Below are 20,573 nucleotides of genomic sequence, written 5' to 3'. Positions count from 1 at the left end.
GAGATTACTGGCGGCTTGGTGCCTTGACCGCAGGCCTTTCTGGCTGTTTGTTACACACAAACACGCACACATATCTCTCCTACTGTATCTTCCTTGCAAGTGCTGACTGTGGAGATCCAGCTCTCCAGAGAGTGTATGCAAAGCCCCGTGTTAATAAGATTGCCTTCCACTCTGAGTGGTAGTGTATCCTCTTTTGTCTCTGGAATAATGACAGGGGGAATAAGAGACTGGCCCTTCAACCTCATCAAGCTTTTAAGTGTCAGCAACTGAAGGAAAACAGAGTGTGTGTGTGTGTGTGTGTGTGGGAGGGCTTTAACTGTTAATCTAAGTAGATGTGCTATGATAGTGCTGCACAAGACTTCCATGACCACCGTCCCAAATAGTCATGTCAAGACCGTGGCTCAGGGGGTTGGGAATCGCATCTGTAACCGGAAGGTCGCCGGTTCGATCCCTGGGCTCTCTGTCCTGGTCATTGTGTCCTTGGGCAAGACACTTTACCCTACTTGCCTACTGGTGTTGGCCAGAGGGGCCGATGGCGCGATATGGCAGCCTCGCTTCTGTCAGTCTGCCCCAGGTCAGCTGTGGCTACAACTGTAGCTGCCTCCACCAGTGTATGAATGTGAGAGTGAATAGTGGTATTGTAAAGCGCTTTGGGTGCCTAGAAAAGCGCTATATAAATCCAATCCATTATTATTATAAAAGATTCAGCCGGATGCCTCAGAAGTAGTTTGTAACCTCTTCCACAGCAGCTGGCTGAATTGTCAGTGGTGTTTTTTGTTACCTCGCAGATGTTTATTGTCTGCTTGGAATGATAATGTGAAAAATCACTGTGGAAATCCTCCATTTTAACATACTGAACCAGACCTAGTGAATTAGTCCCACTTCATGGATTACAGCAGTGAAAGATGCATTTAAATGGGTGTTTTTCTAGAATCATTCGGTCGTTCGGTAAAACAATAAGCTGTAAATGCAACGCTTAGATACAATCAGCTGTACTAAATTGAAATTGTAAGTTCAATTCAATTCAGTTTTATTTGCAAAGAGCAAATTCCCTGAATGAGCTCTGTATTGTAAAATAAAGACTCTACAATATTAGAGAGGAAATCCCAACAAGTACACGACCACTTATGAGCAAGCACTTAGTGACAGTGGGAAGGAAAAACTTCCTTTTAACAGGAAGAAACCTCCAGCAGATCGAGGCTCAGGCAGCATCAGCCATCTGCCGTGACCAGTTGGTAAAAACAGGGATACCTATGAAACTCTAGTTGTCTGGACCAGCGGTCCCCAACCTTTTTTGCGCTACGGACCCGTTTATGTCCGATAATATTTTGGACTGGCCTATAAGGTGTTGTGGATAAATACAACAAAATAAAAACAGTACCGGTACCCCCCCCCCCCCCCCCCCCCCCAAAAAAAAAAAAAAGATTTGTTCATAATACACGGGAAAAGACACAGGGAAACCGAGTTAATGATAAAAACTATTTTTAAAAAAACAATAAAAACCCTGAAAACCATACATTTCACACCCGAGCCTCAACTCTCGTGGCCCGGTACCAAACGGTTCATGCACTGGTACCAGTCCGTGGCCCGGGGGTTGGAGACCGCTGGTATAGTTGGTCTCCAATGACTCTCCGTAGTCTCTTTTTACCTGCTGAAAGTTTCCCTGTGAATACATCAGCCAGATAAATAGCTTGTAAGTCTGCTGTTTGGGCCTACACATAAGAACGAAGCAAAGGGCTGAAAAGCCCTAAAATATTTCACACAGATGAAGGAAGATGCGATTGCGTGATTACAAAAATCCATTTGATCCCCCATGAATATGAAGAGTATAGGTGAGTGCAGCTTCAGTGTTCAACTAGCAAAGAGATTAGGGTATGCTTTTTTTAAAGTGAGGTAGCTACTGGTGCTCAAACACTTGATGGGAAATTTACAGATTCTGGCCGATTTTCTTTTCTGTGAATCAGCTTTAACATACAGTGGGGCAAAAAAGTATTTAGTCAGCCACCGATTGTGCAAGTTCCCCCACTTAAAATGATGACAGAGGTCAGTAATTTGCACCAGAGGTACACTTCAACTGTGAGAGACAGAATGTGAAAAAATAATCCATGAATCCACATGGTAGGATTTGTAAAGAATTTATTCGTAAATCAGGGTGGAAAATAAGTATTTGGTCAATAACAAAAATACAACTCAATACTTTGTAACATAACCTTTGTTGGCAATAACAGAGGTCAAACGTTTACTATAGGTCTTTACCAGGTTTGCACACACAGTAGCTGGTATTTTGGCCCATTCCTCCATGCAGATCTTCTCGAGAGCAGTGATGTTTTGGGGCTGTCGCCGAGCAACACGGACTTTCAACTCCCGCCACAGATTTTCTATGGGGTTGAGGTCTGGAGACTGGCAAGGCCACTCCAGGACTTTCAAATGCTTCTTACGGAGCCACTCCTTTGTTGCCCGGGCGGTGTGTTTTGGATCATTGTCATGTTGGAAGACCCAGCCTCGTTTCATCTTCAAAGTTCTCACTGATGGAAGGAGGTTTTGGCTCAAAATCTCACGATACATGGCCCCATTCATTCTGTCCTTAACACGGATCAGTCGTCCTGTCCCCTCGGCAGAAAAACAGCCCCATAGCATGATGTTTCCACCCCCATGCTTCACAGTAGGTATGGTGTTCTTGGGATGCAACTCAGTATTCTTCTTCCTCCAAACACGACGAGTTGAGTTTATACCAAAAAGTTCTACTTTGGTTTCATCTGACCACATGACATTCTCCCAATCCTCTGCTGTATCATCCATGTGCTCTCTGGCAAACTTCAGATGGGCCTGGACATGCACTGGCTTCAGCAGCGGAACACGTCTGGCACTGTGGGATTTGATTCCCTGCCGTTGTAGTGTGTTACTGATGGTGACCTTTGTTACTTTGGTCCCAGCTCTCTGCAGGTCATTCACCAGGTCCCCCCGTGTGGTTCTGGGATCTTTGCTCACCGTTCTCATGATCATTTTGACCCCACGGGATGAGATCTTGCGTGGAGCCCTAGATCGAGGGAGATTATCAGTGGTCTTGTATGTCTTCCATTTTCTGATGATTGCTCCCACAGTTGATTTTTTCACACCAAGCTGCTTGCCTATTGTAGATTCACTCTTCCCAGTCTGGTGCAGGTCTACAATACTTTTCCTGGTGTCCTTCGAAAGCTCTTTGGTCTTGGCCATGGCGGAGTTTGGAGTCTGACTGTTTGAGGCTGTGGACAGGTGTCTTTTATACAGATGATGAGTTCAAACAGGTGCCATTCATACAGGTAACGAGTGGGGGACAGAAAAGCTTCTTACAGAAGACGTTACAGGTCTGTGAGAGTCAGAGATTTTCCTTGTTTGAGGTGACCAAATACTTATTTTCCACCCTGATTTACGAATAAATTCTTTACAAATCCTACCATGTGAATTCATGGATTTTTTTTTCACATTCTGTCTCTCATAGTTGAAGTGTACCTCTGGTACAAATTACTGATCTCTGTCATCATTTTAAGTGGGGGAACTTGCACAATCGGTGGCTGACTAAATACTTTTTTGCCCCACTGTAACTGTTCTTCGTCCTTACAATATTACTGTATGCGTTGGACTCAGTGTTGGTCAAGTTACTTGAAAAAACTAATCAGTAACTAATTACTGTAATCCCGTTACTTTACTGATTACTTATTTTCAAAAGTAATTAATTACTTAGTTACTTGGTTACTTTTTAAAAACACGATTTACAAACTGAATAGGTAATAAAGAAATAGATCTTTCAGCCCAATTCTACTTTTTCTGCATAACCCCATCCATCCATCCATTCGCTTCCGCTTATCCTTTTCAGGGTCGCGGGGGGCGCTGGAGCCTATCCCAGCTGTCAAAATGTAATCAAATGGAAACATCTCTTTTTAAAACTTTAAATCCGTTAAATTTATGTATCAAGCAAAAATTTAATTATATGCAACATTGTCTGACTGGAAGAAATTTGTTTAAACCTATTTTCTGCACATTCCAGCACATAAAAGAAAATATTTTTTTTGTGTTTACACTCACTCTTTCAAATAGATGTAAGTGAAACACAGCAGAAAATAAATAAAATCAAAGACTCAGCGGTCCTGTTGCTCTATTTTCACCTGTAAAGCAGGAGTAGGGTAGGCAGAGGTTTACCCTGATGCAGGTGTGCCGCGGCGGTCAGTTGAAGAATCCGCGAGTCTCTCTGTGAATTTCCCATTACGTCGTTGCGCACTCGGTGCTTGCTTGGAAGTTTAGGGGTCCTTTTCGCTGTAAAAGAAGTTTTCTTCCCACGCACAACGGACGCTAATGTTTTTGTCACTTTTTATGGAATCAAACTCAAAGTAAGGTCAGTACTTCCACGCTTTAAACGCTGCACGCTCATACTCTCTCCCACACTTGATATATGATCCACTGTTGATCTGCACACAGCTGTTGTCACAAACGTCGCACTCGGTTACGTCACTGTCATGAGACATTCTCGCAAAAAAAATCACGGTTTTAGTAACGCAGTAACGCAGCGTTCCTACGGGAAAGTAACGGTAATCTAATTACCGTTCTTGCAATAGTAATCCCTTACATTACTCGTTACTTGAAAAAAGTAATCAGATTACGCGTTACTGCCCATCTCTGGTTGTACTTAACACAACACTCAAATACTTAATAAAGTGGGCTTTAATCCCTGGGATCTCATTAACAGAGTCTGGCTGGGACGAAGAGCTGAGTACACCTCAGTTCCCTCAACAACTCTACAATAAAACAGTGCATGCATGCTCAGCAAAAGTCCTGTCTGGGTAAATAACAGTGTCCAGATTCCTAACAGTAACAGCTTGTTTGTTATATCTGTGCCTATCCCATATTGCATTGTAATCTACAACAGCATTATGTTCACTTAGAGGCGATTCCTATCTGCGCCGCTCTCCGTGTCCCAAGCTTGTTTGTTTCGTTGAAAGAAAGAGCGAGTATGTGGAGTAGGTAGCGATAAGAATAGCTGTTTTATTGTGTGCCACTGCCTTGGCCTCTAATACCGAATGTGTTATCTGAGGGTGCAGCATGCCACACTAAGCTATGTGCATGTGACGCATGGCTGAGCAGCATTCCTCCTCCTGAGTGCATCGCAGGGCAGAGATAGTAGGAAGGCAAAGGCAGCCTGACTGCCAACAGAGAGGGAAAGAGGAGCGAGAGAGGGAAGAGAGATGAAGGGAGGGCGCAATACCGGGAACATGTAGTTAAGTGGAATGAAGTACCCTTTGTTGTAGATAAGATCATTCTGCTTCCCTGGCCGGCGTCACTAAAGCAATTTGAGCACGACGAATGTAGCTGATTATGTTGTTGGCAGACCACAAAATCCCTCACTGACATGCAGATAAACGTTGCTCCAAGTAATAAAAGACCAAAGGTTTCCCCTCTTTCATGCAGCCATGATTTTACTTTTATCTTATATTTAAAACACTGGATTATGTGACTTCACTCTGTAAGTTGAAACAATGACTAAATGCAGGGATGCTTGTATCATGGAAAATTAAGACGGCTCCTTAACATCTTTGTGCAAACGACTTCCTGAAAGGATCATAGGCCCCCGGTCCTGGAGTGTTCTGTGAAATACACAAGTAACTGTAATTACTTTTCAATTTATAATATATTGTCAGTTTGTAGCTTTCTAGTATGAATTCAAATAATTCTAAATGCTGTAACCTTTGATTGCTAACAAACAGGAGAAACAAAGAAACAAAGTGTAAGCAATATGGGGTCTAAGCTTCAACACATCTCAGTATTTAATATCCAAGTACTCCAAACACTACAGGAAGAAGGGAACGCCATTCATTCAGAAGATATCCCCTCAGTTGGTGTTTGGTGCAGAGCGGTTTCTATCACATCCATCTAAAAATTACCCATGAGTGTTCAGCTGAAAGCCTAATCATACAATTCACACCATTAGCTTTCTTATAAGATCGTTCAGTGAGACTCTACGGCCCATGGACGGAGGCATTGTCTTCCTGAAAGAGAGCACTCCATCGGAATGGAAATGTTCACAGTATATAGATTATAAATTAGAACAACTTTGTATTGATCCGCAATACAAAAGGCATGTCTGTGAGAATCGTAATGTATGGATGTTACTACAGGTTGAACCCTAATGTATCTGTAATAATTTATAGACTACATCTACTCTGCTGAAACAATCTGATAGAAATAGTTGCTCTTTTATTCTATATTCTGCTCTATGCATACTGTTACAATGGTCCATACTTATATGCAATAAATAAATATGGTCAATGTTTCAAATAATGAGAATACCTGCGAGCCAAAACTGTGCAATGCATTAAATTGTCGGCCATATTTCCTAAATGCAGCTGTTATTTTAGGCACTTTCCTTACTGAAACACTAACCAGTTGATCACTATTGACTAAATATCCTGCCATCTGTGCCTCAACCCTCTATTGAAGTCATTTAGGACTTTTCCTCCTGCAGTCTTATGCAAAATTAGAATCGTCCGCGCCTGCTAGACTCATTGTTTTGCTTTGCATCTGCTTTCTCTTTTAATCTGTCTCCAGTCCGTGTTATCCGTGCCCCATTAAATAAATTCGGTGTGTGTTTGATTTCTTTATCTGTTACATAATCTTGTGATGTTATATTTTATTTACAGGAGTTATCTAAATCCCGTTTAATAACTAATCCCTTTAAAATCAGATGAATTTCCATTAAAAGCATGTAAAAATATGATCATCATTGAAACAAATTGAAAAAGCACCTAATAACATAAAAATGTTCTAATGCAGCTAATGTAAAATACGAAGTCTTAAATTAGTAATTACGGCATGTAGAAAAACACAAGAAATGTAAATAAGACTCACTGAGTGCACACCGTGTAGCCGCGGCAACGTGGATTTGAAACAGGAAGTGATGGCTTTAGCTGGTTTGGTCTGTGGGTTGTAGTGGCATGGAGCAGGGCCATCTTTCTGAAGGAAATAGCAAGAAAATATTGATGTGTCTAGCTCTGTGATTAACCTCCAGGGTGCTTACCCACCAAGCTTAGAGCAAAATTGTCGAAGACTAAATAGAAGATGAAGATGTAGCACCAAGATGGCCAAAATGCTCCAGAACAAGAAGCTTCACCAACTAAAGGTTGATATCAGCCATTTCTATCTTTTATATACAGTTCACAGGTTCATGGTGCACTACTATTGCACACCATGTCCTCTATCATTTTTAATTCCTTGGCTCTTTGATGTTTGCTCATGAAAACCTGTTGTTGTCCCAGTCTGATACTCAGTGATCTGAAGGATGTGCTAACCATGTACACCACTTCTATTTCGAGGTCTTACATTTAAGACATACAATATATCAATTCAGTCCTGACTTTTTAACCTTTGCCAGCAGATGTGTGGTACACAGATTAGCAGCGCGGTCACTGGTTCAAGCCCTGACTGGAGCCTCTCTGCGTGGCGTTTGGATGTCCTACCTGTACTTGTGTGGGTTTCCTCTTCTTCCCACATTCTAAAGACATGTTAGGTTAACTGGTGAGTGTATATGAGATAAAGTGTATGGAATAAAGCACAGTATGAACTTATGGCATTAGTCACACGTGTCTTGGCTAAAGAGCTTTGAGTGGTCGCTACAACAAGACAAGCACTTATATAAATATCAGCGCATTTCATCACAGGTACATTCAAGGCTAGTTTCTGTCAGAACTCGGTCAGTCCTTCTTCCTCTCTGTGCCTTTCACTTCTCCTTTCCCGTTACCCACTAACACACATACTGGTCATCACCAGCGGCGTGCCATGCAGAAATAGCATCACCCCTCCTCCGCTCTCCTCCCCAGACATAAGACTGTCGTCCTGTCCCTGAACACAGGACGGGCCTTTTATTTTCCATCCCTCCTTGATTCTGACAGAAGAAGACAGGATAGTGCTTTTTTCCCCTCTACCCTTCTCCTTGCAGCAGTGGCTACTACCATTACATGCCATTTGATTCCAGTTGCCAGCTCACTTGATCCTCGGTACCCTGCCTGCCAGCACCTCGGCACGCCTGCCTCACGCTAACAGAGGTGCTAATGCAGGTGTATTTCATGGGAGTCATCAGGCAGCTGTGAAACTCTTGTGCATGTGTGTTTGGGCCAAAGCACTTGGCATACTTTCCTGCTGCGGTACAGTGTGTAAGAAAGGCTCTCCTGGGCGACGTAGGTACCTGGCATATTCTGCAAATGTCTGTGAAACTTTTAAACTTTGACGTCTTTTTCCACCGGTGCCTTGATATTCATTAAAGTTTTAAACCTTTCTAAGATTAGGTGAAATCAAAAAAAGAAAGAAATATCTCTAAAAGATTTTCTTAAGGAAAGTTTTATAGAACTTTGCAGTTTTCAGTTGTGTAGTTGAAGGTATCACTACTTTATGGGAAAAGTACAAATGGAAAATAATAATAACTCCACCCACTGGGTAGATCTCAAATATGTTCAGCCGATTAGAAAAGACATGAGATTTCTTCCTCTGGGGGTCCTAAATGAATGCCACTGCCAGCTGTACAGTAGGCCACATTAACAGATAACAATAGAGAACATCCACATCAGAATATGTGCAATTTTTAAATGAATTCAGGTGAGTTTAAATCTCAAGGCTTAAATCTCAGGTAGTGCAGTTAAATCAAAAGAACAACATATAAATCTGAGACGCAAAATTTCACCAGAAAGGAGAAATTAAGTCAAATCAAGCTAAATAAGTAAATTAAATAAATATACTCCATGTAAGAAAGTCAGATTCGTGTTTTTCTGAGTTACAAGTGGAAAGAAATTTCACACCGACTTCTTCATCACATACCATTAAGACTCCTCAGCTTTGATATTCTAATGTTTCCCACATGCAGCTGCTTAACCTTTGACAAAAAAATCTTGTCTCTGAGTTGCTTTGACACCAGCGATGGCAGAAAACTGCTCCCAGCTCTGTAGTAATAACACCCTCGGGATTTCTTAGCGCCTTTCCTTCTCTGTCAACACTCAGCAGCTGCCAGCGCAGCTCAAATATCCATCGGCTACCAGCACCGACGCTGCAATTTGAACCAAAGCTGACTGGTCAACCAGAGCAGTGCCATAACAGGCCTTCAAATGGGGGAAAACGATACAGTCAGAGCGCCCTGGGATCGGTTTTCTTCAACCCTTGCGGTTGTCATAACTGCCTTGTGCACATTAGGTCATAGCTTGTAATCAAAACCTATTGAAAGTGTATTGTAAGGAAACTTTTTGTGGACAATGGAAAGACTGAATGGTGTTAATAATTGGTCCTGGCGATCAGATCCTACTTACAGGCAGAAAGCTGATCCGCTGCACAGTCGAGCGAAACATCACATGCCTGCGAGAACAGGAGATAAGAGAAGGAAGGGGGCAAAAGAGCAAATAACAATAAGGAGAAAAAGTGAGAGAAGAAATGGATAAGGAAGTTTGTGATCGACGGCAGAGGAAAGGAGAGAGCAACCTGGTGATTGCTCCTCCATCTTTGAGCTGCATGGAGGTGAGAGAGGGAACCAGAAAGCCGGATGAGGAGGAAGGATTTCGCGATCAAGGGATGATTCATGGCTTGTCTGCGCCGCTGTGATCTGAAAGTTAAAGAGTGGCTGTTTGTCGAGCGCTTACTTGCAGGGAATCTTCTCCACTGGTCTCGCTGTCACATTGTAGTCACATGGCGAAGTGTTTATGTGCTGGCAGAAGGAGAATAAGAAGATAAAGATGTTTTTTTTAATATATACACCAAAGTATCACCCTGAGTTTGTTTTTGTTTTTTGAGGGGGGCACCTATTGTGCTTTAAGTAAAGTATGGATGATAGCTGGTTACATCCAAACAGACTTCCACAACGGAGCAGTGAATAAATATTGCTGAAGTAAATTACACCCCTAGGCTAGTGAAAGCAGAAGTCTATCATTCAAAAGTTTCTGCTCATAATGACTTCAGTCTCTATGGGGAGGTTCCCAGGTTTGACTCCAGGGCCTGAAATCTATACCTGCTAAACTTTACTGTTAGTATATGTGGCTGTAAAATAAAAGATTTTTCTCTTTTTTATTGTTTTAACAAATAACCATTTACTCTTCCACGCATCAATAACCTTGACTTGCTGTATTTATTTTTAGTTGCATAAGAGCCAGATTAGTTTGATCATATTTTCTTGTGCTGTGTGGCACGAAGTGAATTCAGCTATGTGAAGGAAAACGTTTCCACTGGACTACATGCAGTGCTATGGAAAGCTAAGTAAAGCCTTGCTGTTTCTATTGGATTTAATGGGGCTGGTAATGTGGTCTAATGTCTAATCAGATGCATTTGATTGATTGATCATTAGCAAACGCAAGCATTTCTAGTTTGCTCGTCTGGAGCATTCATGTGTGTGTTAACTGCAAATTCAGGGTCAGACCGTACAATGCACAGAGAAACTGCAAAAAACAAAGGGTTGTCAAGCTAATATGTCTTGTTTTAAGTAAAAAAAAAATGCCAATGAAACCAGTGAAACTTCTCCAGTTTTTCTCTAGTTTCAAAATTCACTGTTTGAAACAAGTTCCTTCGACTCACTGAAATGTTGCCCTGTAGCTGATTGTGTCTTCTTTTAAATGTAATGAGATAATTTTGACTAGAAAATAAGACAAATATATTTGGTAAGATTTTGAGTTTTTGTAGTGTAGTGGACAGCGCTGTGTTTGGCAAATCCACACAGAACATATCAGCACAAACACCTGATACCAAGTGTCAAGGACAATGGTGGAGGGCTGGTTATTTGGGCTTGTTTTGCAGCCACGGGACCTGGGAACCTTGTACTCATTGAGTCAGCCATGAACTCCTCTGTAGAGTGTTCTGCAGTCAAATGTGAGGCCCTCTGTCCAACAGCTCAACATTGGCCCAAACTGAGTCATGCAACAGGACAATGATCCTAAACACAGCAGCAAATCTGCAACAGGATGCGTTAAAATGTCTCAGAGTCTAAACTGAAATGCTGTGGCAGGACCTTTAGAAAGCTGTGTATAAACTAATGCCTTTAAGAAACTGATAGTCGTAAAGAAGCTCCCCACCTTGATTTGTTGACATCATACTGGGTTATTTAAGCTATCTCAGTGATTAAATGTTAAGTATAACTTCTTCACGCTAAAAGAAAGGGGAACAATTTAGAGGTGCACCTTGTTTTACCGGTTAGTAGGTAGTTACTGGAGCCACCTAATATTGAACTGGGCTGTACCTGACCCACAATGTAAACCTTTGTTAACTCAAGAAAAGAAGCTTCATACTCAGCAGCAACTGGTTGGTTACACATGGCTTCTGTCTCAAGTGAAAGCAAAACTAGAAAGCAAAAACTATGAAAACTTTCAAAAAGGATCAGTAAATGAGTCTCAGTGCTACCTTGTCTCTAATTCCAAGGGTGAAAATGTCGGGTCGGGGGCAGTTCTTGAAAGAGTAGGAAGCCTGGTGCATCAGGACTTCCTGGGTGGAGTCTGTATATTCATACGCTCCAGGCAGCAGCAGATCCCCCTTACGCACACCCAGGGTCTGAGTTTTTCTGCCCACACCTTTGAAGCCGTAAGTTTTTTTCACAGGGTTCAGGTCAGCCTCCTCAACGAAGTCTCGGACGTGGTAGGTTCCCGGGATGGGTGTGTCCTGGAAGAGTGGGAGCATGGGGAATCTCTGACCCACGTTTCTTAATTTCATAACTATTTTACAACAGTTCAAAGTCTGACATTTTGGAACAATGCAAGAGCAATGCTGCAGTAAGTTCATGGATGGGTGACCTCATGAGAGACAGCTGTTGAATTCCACTGAAGATGCCAATTTCACTCAATTTCCAGCAACCAGAATGATCGAAATCATTGATTAGTTGAAGGTTAATATTAATGTCATTATTTTCTAATGCCTGTCGTTGTGATGTGTCATTTTACTCATGCATGTAAGTGGCATGTGGGTTTTGGGCTGTGCTGAAGCACACACTTGGTTTCAGAGAGTCCGTGAAACCAAACAGCAGTGCGACACCTACTCTCAGTGCTCCCAGCCACCAGCTCCCCCGGCCACACAGCTCCACCGTGTCATCACCCTGCAGATAGGGACGAGGCACAGGTCACACCAGACTGCTTCTGCTATGATGACATCGCTATGCCAACGATGTGTTGATTCGTCTCCCACCTTGTCCTCATGAAACCACACACAGAGTTATGAGGGTTTTAAAGATAAAGCCTCACCTTATCTGTCCTGTGACCACTCCGGGACATGTCACCGGCTTCAGAGGCGACTTTGTTTCATCGTCCTGCGCCGCGCTCGCTGTCGTTCACTATCTGCTTAGTGGGAGATCCAGTGACACCTGACCACCATTAAAACAGGGATCGTTACTATAGCAGCAACTCCACTATCGATCAATTTTTCAACAAGCTGGCCTCGCAAGGGGAGCTAAATTTAGATTGGCTAGTTTGGCTGAGAGTAAGACACATCGGTGAGTCAGCACCGAGTTGCTGTAGGTGCTGCAGGTGGTTATGTGGTTGTCACTGTCTGCATCCCATCCATCCATCCATCATCTTTCATTGTCCAGTTTCCATAATCATAGGGATGGCAGTATTCAACATGTGATATATGGAGGAATACTGTCAATTTAATAAGAATACACAGAAAACAAAGCAAGACTGCATCTCTTCTTCATCACTGTCTGCAGGAAAACTGTGTGTGTGTGTGTGTGTGTGTGTGTGTGTGTGTGTGTGTGTGTGTGTGTGTGTGTGTGTGCAAACGCTCACACCTGAGATCGTACTCCAGGATGAACTCTTCTTCCCTCTTTATTTCAGTACAGCAAAATTCAAGACCGCCAGCTGAAGCGAAAATCTCACTCTGGGAACAGAAAGCGCTACACTCGGCCCGGTTGCCAGGCTACATGCAGCACATGGCTGGAAGGAGCCAAGAATTCATGCTTCCGCTGCTTGTCAAGGAAGTCTCATGTGACACCACAGCGCACTAGGAGACATACACACATCTTCACCCTGACTCCCTCATGTACAGTCATCTCCAGTTCGGACAAGGCATGAATGCAGGAGACAGCTTCAGCCTAGTGTCGCATGTGCAGCGTAATTAACAACTTTTTTTATAAGCAGGCTGCGATGACACTTCATCTGTGAGGGTAATTTTTTTTTCTTTTTTAAAAAAAAGTCTTGTGATAATTGGTTTTAACACGATCAGAGTTTCTTGTGTGATCGATTCACACCTGAAATCGCCGTGGTGTTCCTTTTCGTTCTGTGCCTTGGAACTGCAGCTGGTGCCGCGTGAAAGCAAGAACCCACTCATTTGTGTCACTGCACATGACACGAGACGAAGCAGAGTCAGATCGGGGGGTAGTGCAGTTACCTTTTCTGTGTGCTAGCTGTTACCTCGGTGCATTTTGTAATGCTCTAAATGTTTAAATGTGCTTCCACAAGGGAGCTCTGAGTATGCATGATTGGCCAAGCCACAAACAACTGCAGCCTGCACTGCTCCCGGGGGGGTGGAGGTCAGACCCTTCACATAACTTCACACATAAGACAAGTTTCATCCGGTTCAGCATTATGATAAAAGCTACAACACCACACTTGGTGGATGTTCATTCAACTTTTACAGCAAATGAACAAATCACCAGTACAGTGCTGTGCAAAAGTCTCGAGTCTTAATATTTTGCTGAGAAAATGAGAAATAGGTGCAAATTTAAATAGAAATTCAATGTATGAGGCAAAAAAAAAGACTTTGTACAATTCTAATTAGCTTGAAATTCAATATGACCACCTTTGTTGTTTAACTGTAGACACTCAGTGCTGTACCTTCCTCCTGACATCTTCCACACATGTTGATGATTTGAACCAGAGATTCTACATTTGGATTCATCACTCCATGAGACCTGTTGCTTCTGATTTTCAGTCTAGTTATTGTGTAATTTGGTGATGCAGCCTTTTCCCCGTTACCTTTCCTTGAGAATGATCTTCCGACAGCCACCCACTCCACTGAGGGTATTTCTGATGAGGCCTCAGTGAAACATAGATGGATCAACCAAAGCACCAGACACAGGTCTCAGGTCTGTGTCAAGTCTTTGCCGGGTTTCTATTTCCTAAGGAAGTGACTTTCAGATCCTCTCCACATGCTATTGATTTTGAAAGCTGCCACTTCTTCCGTCCCCGACTTGTCTAGGTTTCTCAGTTTTTCAAGGACACACTTCACACTGTCAACAAGTTTTCAGCTTGTTGGTGCAAAATAGCTACTTTATGCCTGTCAAACATATCTTTGACATTTTTCATAGATTAAAAGTACAAGTCTGGATCATTGGACGTAAAATACAAATATATAAGGAGCGGTTCCAGACATTTGTTCAGTACCATATGACACAAAAATACTTGTACTAAATATTCAGGCTTTCAGGTACATGCATCCAGCAAACTCAGTTAAATTATTTTGATTCGTCATAGATATGGTTGGAATAAAATCAAGAACAAGATCATCCCTAGTAATGAAAAATTAAATTGTACGTTTGGGTTTTTTTAGCTTAGTTTTCTGACCTGACACTTTCCCATCTACCTGTATGTGTTACTTTTATAACCTTCATTATAAAAGATTGGGACCTGATCCAAATTTTAGACAGCTGAGAACACCCAGCATCTTCTGTCAGTCTTTGGATTCCCTACTTGAATAGGTCGTCTGATCATCCTATCATTTAACCTGTCAGCGCTCCTGTTTGGAACATGTTTCCTTTCAGTCACCCAGTTGCAGCAGCTCATTAAGGTATGCAAACTGTTTTAAAATGTATTTGCATATTTTGATTTGTGCAGATATTTGTATTAGAAATGCAAATTACAAGGTGATTCCTTGATCCCTACCACCAGTGGATTCAACAACAATAAACTTAGCTGTATGCAACATCACATTTACTGCAACGCTGCAAAAGCCAGATGCACATCGTCAAAGTGCGGTGATTGCATCCCCCCTCCCAAAATGGGCTGCAAAAAAAAAAAAAAAAAAAACAGCAAACAAATTTCACACGGGAGGCAGCACAGAGGTCCACAATAGAGCTTTATTTTGTCATTCATCAAAATAACAAACTTAGTATCTCTGCAAGCTACTGTAACAAACTCATCAGAAATAAAACAGAAAATAAGAGTCCCACACAGGTACACCTATTTACACCATGGTTTCTGATACATGTTCAGTCACCCACATCTTATGATTGGGGGCAAATGCCACGCAAGACATGAGGCAGTCAGGTCCTACATGGTGCTGTGCTGGCTCTAACACACGGCCTATGCAGTCAGATGGGCGAGCTGGACAGTACAAGGCTAATCTAATTTCGAGTACCATTGTGTGTACTTCAAAATAGAAGCCTTTGATCCCACTCAGTGCTTTTATTTTAATGACAATGCACATCTGATGTGAGCTTTTCTGAACATTAAGAGGCATTGGCTGATGCTCCTCAGTGCTGTGGGGAGGGGGGTTAACAGGGGGACTTAATTGGTAAACATCTCATGTATTCCAAGCAACAAGAAGAGAAAAAGAAAAAACCAAACCTATCAAAACTGGAGCATCCTGTCTTCAATACAAAATGGGAATTATTACAGGGTATACAAACTCAACAATCCATAACCGAAAACAAGACAATTTTCAAATATGGGTAGATTGTAAATTTTATTGGAAAAAAAAATATACAACTTGGAATGGATTATTTGACCTGTGGTCATTTAAAAAAAAAAAAAAGAAAAGAAAAAAAAAAAAAAAAAGTAGTGAGTAAAACATTAAAAAGCATGGTAAAATTTGTGATTTTTCTGGTATATAGAACAGCAGATACAAAAAGAGTTTGTACGAGTACCTAGGAGATACACCCGTGTCATTTTTTTGCAGTAGTGCAATGCTGAGATTTCCATATATACTTTGTCCGTAGTCCATGCAGAGTTTCAACTTCTCTACATCGTTTCCATGCCAACAGTGTTGCCAAGTGACAACCAGCTGACAGGTTTCCAATGTCACCATGCGTGGAGGGGGCCCCGAGCACATAACAGGAAAATTCCAAGTTCTCCAGCTTCCAGGGGCCTCCACGGCATCTGGTTGTATGACCGTTCTGTCACTCCAAAACACCATGACAGCAAAAGAAAGGGACATGGGGACAAGAGCCTATGCAGTTTACATGCAGTTCCTTTGGACAGCAGAAGGGGCAGGGATGAATAGGGGCTATTAAGATTTTACAGATAAATTACACAAAGAAAAAAGGCAAATTATTTATATACGAAATCTGTACAAGGCCTTCACTTCGCCGTCATCATTTGTACGAACTCTGCAGGGTTGAAGAGGGGAAAAAAAAAAAAAAAAAAAAAATTATAAAATTTTACATTTAAAATGTCAGCCCAAAATTTTTCCAAAAACAAAAAAAACAAAAAAAAAACAAAAAACACAAACAAAAACAACAACCCCCCCACTAATAGAGAACTATATACCAACCTTCATAGTTGACCTGTCCATCCCCATCAATGTCTGCTTCTCTGATCATTTCATCCACCTCTTCATCAGTCAACTTCTCACCAAGGTTTGTCATCACATGGCGCAGCTCAGCAGCACTGATGTAGCCATTCCCATCCTGAGAAATCAGGTCAGTCAGTGAGCTCCCCTTCTTACAAACTACAGTGCATATGTACACTAGAGCGGCTGGATGCATTTACCTTGTCAAAGACACGGAATGCTTCTCTGATCTCCTCCTCGCTGTCTGTGTCCTTCATCTTCCTGGCCATCATGGTAAGAAATTCTGGGAAGTCTATCGTTCCATTTCCTGAAGAAAAGAAGTTTTTAAGAAGCAGCACATTTGAGCTACTGACATCTAGCACAGTGACTGTAAACTGCTGGAAGCCTTTGAGGTTTGATCGAGTTCTCACCATCAGCATCCACTTCATTGATCATGTCCTGCAGTTCTGCCTCTGTGGGATTCTGGCCCAGAGAGCGCATGACTGTGCCCAGCTCTTTGGTTGTGATGGTGCCATCTCCATCCTTGTCAAAGAGTGAGAAGGCCTCCTTGAATTCTAGTTGCAACAAAGAGAGTTGGCTTTTTAGTGAGGGGAAAAAACAAAACAAAAACCACACCTGTAAAGCAATTGGCAACAACTGGCAAGACACCACAACATCATGTCAAAGCCCACTTTTAAGACCAAGCTCATAATTGTATCATTAAATGTCCATATAAATCAACTCCGAGATACTGATGAGACCCTCTTGAGTTCCAACTACAAGTTTCTGGCTAAACAAGAGCACCGACCGCGAGGCGGAGCAGCAGAGGGCAAAGTTGTGCTACATCAACGACAAATGACAGCCCCGTGCAGCTTTGGTGGAGCCCTGAGGGATGACGAACAATGACACACTCATCAAGCGTGATGAGGCCAACGGGAAATGTGTAGTGGCGTGCAGCAGCTTGTCAGTGTCAGGAAAACTATGAACCTGCCCTGCCATTTCCAGGGTCAAACACATAGGGCAACACCCCTTTTTTGTTCTGACAGAGAGGGCCTGCTGTGCACAGCGGGAATATCAACAGGGACCGATTTCCGTGGGACAAGCCGCAGGTCATGCGGGAAGGTATAAGGAAGCCACTAAATCGTATGAATCATCTTTATAGACTTTACAGGCCTGCATTATTTACATAACACCTTATTGTAGCATACCAGCGCACCAAGCCCAGTATACTACCACAAATGTTCTTGTAGCACTCCCATTTCATGAGCAAGTACCTCACACCATACGCAAGCATATAAAGGTGAGCACCAACAGCTCGCCAGAACGCACAGCTCTGTCAGATTACATCATTTATTACATGGCAACCATGAAAATGCAAAGTTTTCCATGAGGGAGTCCTTAAGCGCTCCAGTGCCAGTAAGCAACAGCGGTTTCTTTCATTCCAGTTTTATGACCAGCAGGCTGCTCTGTGGAACGCCTTAAAAGGCAAAAGTATAAATCCACTGCAATGGGATGCAAAGATCCATAAGGTAGGCCACTTGCAGTTATGAGGAAAAGTAGAAGATCAATGCAGCCATGTCTTACCAGCAATCTGCTCTTCTGTAAGTTGATCAGCCTGCAATATACACGAACAAAAAACAGCTTTTAGTATGCCAGACAAGAAAAATAAAAAATATACACACGCCTCGCGTTACACTTAACCCCCCCATGCTGGTTTACGTGGATTCTCTCAAATCTACAGCCGCGTTTTGGCACAGCTGCTACAGCTGACGAAAATTATGTTATTACAACAGCAATATTTAGTACTACCAGTAAATTTGCACAAAGGCATTTTCTTGACTGTAAGCCAACACTTTGTCCTACAGAAGAAGGAAAGAAAAAAAAAAAAATCGCCACGCCATTGGCAATTGCGCGAAATATTGGAGCGATCTTCGAAGACCCCAAATTTGCGGTATAAAATTAATGTTGTACAATTTGGCGGTAAACGTTAGCTAGGCAGAGCCGCACTTAGCTAGCTACCATTACATGCCGGTTCATCAACTCAAGACAACGCCACACACGTTCAGCACAATGAGTGACTAATACAGCAAGTAATACCGCGTTTAGCAAATAGTCACAATACAGCTTACTCGGTTAAAGGATACTAGGCGGGACACTAGCTAGGACGCAGCTGAACTGCCATAAAAAGCAACGTTATTGGGACACTCGACGCACATGCACCATTTTAAGTGTAAATGCGTAAACGGTGCTCAACAGACGTTATACTTTCATTCAGACTAAACAGAAGCTTCCTCGGACGGGTTAGTTTTGCCTATCTACTGTAAAGAAGACGTTTACTCGGCTAGCAATGCGGTAGTTACAGCAGGCATTTTTGAGTTACGTTTTATTTCCGTTCATTCCGACCGGAAAAAAAAATAACGGGTTAGAGGTTTACGAACGGATCCAACCCGCAAATGAAAGCCAGTCTTATTTCCCTTACCATTTCGATGTAGATGTAGTGGCTGGTTCACGACAAATTCGTAATAACCCTAAGCCGAATAAGCTTTCAACACTCTCTATGAACACACTGACACAGAGGCAACTGGACTCGCCTTTAACGGCTATTCGAAACTCCTCCTCTTTTTTAATATCAATCCGCCAACTCGCCTCTTCTACAGGTCCCTAATTATTATTATTTTAAAAATCGTAATCGATATCTATACAGTAAGAACAAGAAACAAGTTAAACATTCATCTATGAATGCTGTGAAGGTTTCGGCTCTGATATTTATAATCACACCGCGTATCCCCTGCGGTCTACATAACGGCGGATTAATACTTTCTGCTACTACGTGATGGGGCACAAGCTGTAGCCGAAAGAAATCGCGCTTTCTGATTGGTTTGTTTGTACCTGCAATGCGTCACTCCCATGGTCTGCGCTGCCGCTGCATCTTATCCATAGACATCTCAGTCAGTGCCACAGGCACAGCAGACAAGCTTGTTGCATAGTGTGTATACATATGGGCAACGTCTTCAGAGAAGCACAATAACACAATTCTGATAAGTAATTAGCTACCAGTAAGAAAAATGATTACTTGTAAATGAGCTAGCACTGACCCAGTTTGTGCTTCTATTTATTCTATTACTGCAGTTTTCTCATTTCTGATTGCATTACTTATATTTTATTAGTGTGCTGATAGCCATGCTGTTTTAAATGGCTGTTACAAGGTTACCCCAGACTGATCCTGCGTTCCTCCTTTCTGCTGTGCAAGTGTTCATCACTTTGAATTTTATGCATAATTAGATGCAGCGTCAGGGATGGAGTGTTTGGGTCTAATAGTTAGGTGTTACAGCTCATGCATGTGTGCGAGTGTGTGCACTGTGCACATTTAGATGTGTAATATGTAAGTGGGTCTGTTGCTGTCAGATGATGCTCGGGTCTCATTGTGCTGCTGCTGGTGTGGATTGGAGTATCTGATAGCCTGATTGCTTATGCCTGACTGCTCTCCTGTCTCCCAGTGACCACCTGTCTCTACCCTGGCCACGTGGGAGACGGCGGGGAAGAAGGTGGAGGAGGGTGGACAGAGATGTGTGAGGAGAAAGATTTGAAGAACAACTCTGGAATGTACTAGAATCTCCAATGTGCCTAAACAGCCTCAACCCCCTGCCTTTCTCCCAGTTCTTCTTATTATTAGAGACGAATGTCACACTATAAGCATAAGCAGAATTTGTCACATTTATATGGAAGAAATGATGACCCAGAGTGCTTTCCGATTCCATCTGGGCTGTTTACAGAAGTGCTGTTGATCGTGCCCTGTGAGCCGCTGAGCAGCCTCAGAATGAGCCGGCCAAGCCCACTCTACAATTGCGAAACAAAAAGTAACTAATCTGAATCGTACTGGATTCTTTTCATTGAACTCTGTTTTGTTATTTTCCCCTATTGAGGTTTTTGTCACTGTGCAGATTAGGCAATGCCAGAGGTGACGGCACAGAAGCCTGAATCGGTCACAAGAACCAGTTAAGCTGATCCATGTGCGATGACTGTACACTGAGGTGTACGAATTCACTTTGCGTCTCCTTAAAAACACTTGGCAAACAGGACAATGTGGACTTTTATGCACTTTTGTCAATGCC

General features: G+C 42.4%; 2 protein-coding genes across 3 annotated transcripts; both read right to left on the bottom strand.

The window, feature by feature from the left end:
* Positions 1-5,423: 5,423 nt before the first annotated feature.
* stpg4 (sperm-tail PG-rich repeat containing 4) lies at positions 5,424-12,840 on the bottom strand. Of its 2 annotated transcripts, XM_086258361.1 has the most exons (8): positions 12,764-12,840; positions 12,219-12,337; positions 12,017-12,073; positions 11,389-11,643; positions 9,645-9,709; positions 9,318-9,363; positions 6,877-6,981; positions 5,424-5,615 (listed from the first exon to the last, which is right to left on the bottom strand). In XM_086258361.1, exons 2-8 carry the CDS (start codon positions 12,246-12,248, stop codon positions 5,556-5,558), a joined length of 618 nt encoding a protein of 205 aa, XP_086114487.1. In that variant the 5' UTR covers positions 12,249-12,337; positions 12,764-12,840; the 3' UTR covers positions 5,424-5,555. The 2 variants fall into 2 exon arrangements, with proteins under 2 accessions (XP_086114487.1, XP_086114486.1); XM_086258360.1 differs by lacking the exons at positions 5,424-5,615; positions 12,017-12,073; positions 12,219-12,337; positions 12,764-12,840 and having other exon boundaries at positions 6,802-6,981; positions 11,389-11,763.
* Positions 12,841-15,029: 2,189 nt separating this feature from the next.
* On the bottom strand, positions 15,030-19,086 carry calm2a (calmodulin 2a (phosphorylase kinase, delta)). Its single transcript, XM_086258362.1, has 6 exons — positions 18,941-19,086; positions 18,046-18,076; positions 16,893-17,036; positions 16,683-16,789; positions 16,465-16,600; positions 15,030-16,300 (listed from the first exon to the last, which is right to left on the bottom strand). Exons 1-6 carry the CDS (start codon positions 18,941-18,943, stop codon positions 16,272-16,274), a joined length of 450 nt encoding a protein of 149 aa, XP_086114488.1. The 5' UTR covers positions 18,944-19,086; the 3' UTR covers positions 15,030-16,271.
* Between the last annotated feature and the right edge of the window lie 1,487 nt (positions 19,087-20,573).

Source organism: Aulonocara sp. 'chitande type north' Nkhata Bay, linkage group LG13 (assembly GCF_057382095.1).
Source record: "Aulonocara sp. 'chitande type north' Nkhata Bay isolate Kocher_YH1m ecotype deep benthic linkage group LG13, A_spYH_male_GT1.1, whole genome shotgun sequence".
NCBI classification, from domain to species: domain Eukaryota; kingdom Metazoa; phylum Chordata; class Actinopteri; order Cichliformes; family Cichlidae; genus Aulonocara; species Aulonocara sp. 'chitande type north' Nkhata Bay.
Note: the sequence above shows the minus strand (reverse complement) of the source record. Positions and strands in the feature narration are given on the sequence as shown.

Bases quoted from the DNA above. Each gene is read 5' to 3' on its own strand.
- stpg4 (XM_086258360.1), bottom strand. From the start codon at position 11,763: ATGAACTTACTGCAGCATTGCTCTTGCATTGTTCCAAAATGTCAGACT. The intron at 9,710-11,388 runs GTAGCACTGAGA...TCCTTCTGCCAG, and splicing joins CCCTTGGAATTAGAGACAAG to CACATAAACACTTCGCCATG. The intron at 6,982-9,317 runs GTAAGTAGGATC...TATTTCCTTCAG, and splicing joins AGCGGATCAGCTTTCTGCCT to AAAGATGGCCCTGCTCCATG.
- calm2a (XM_086258362.1), bottom strand. The intron at 16,790-16,892 runs GTGAGAACTCGA...TCTTTTCTTCAG, and splicing joins CAATGAAGTGGATGCTGATG to GAAATGGAACGATAGACTTC. The intron at 16,301-16,464 runs GTTGGTATATAG...TCAACCCTGCAG, and splicing joins TGGACAGGTCAACTATGAAG to AGTTCGTACAAATGATGACG.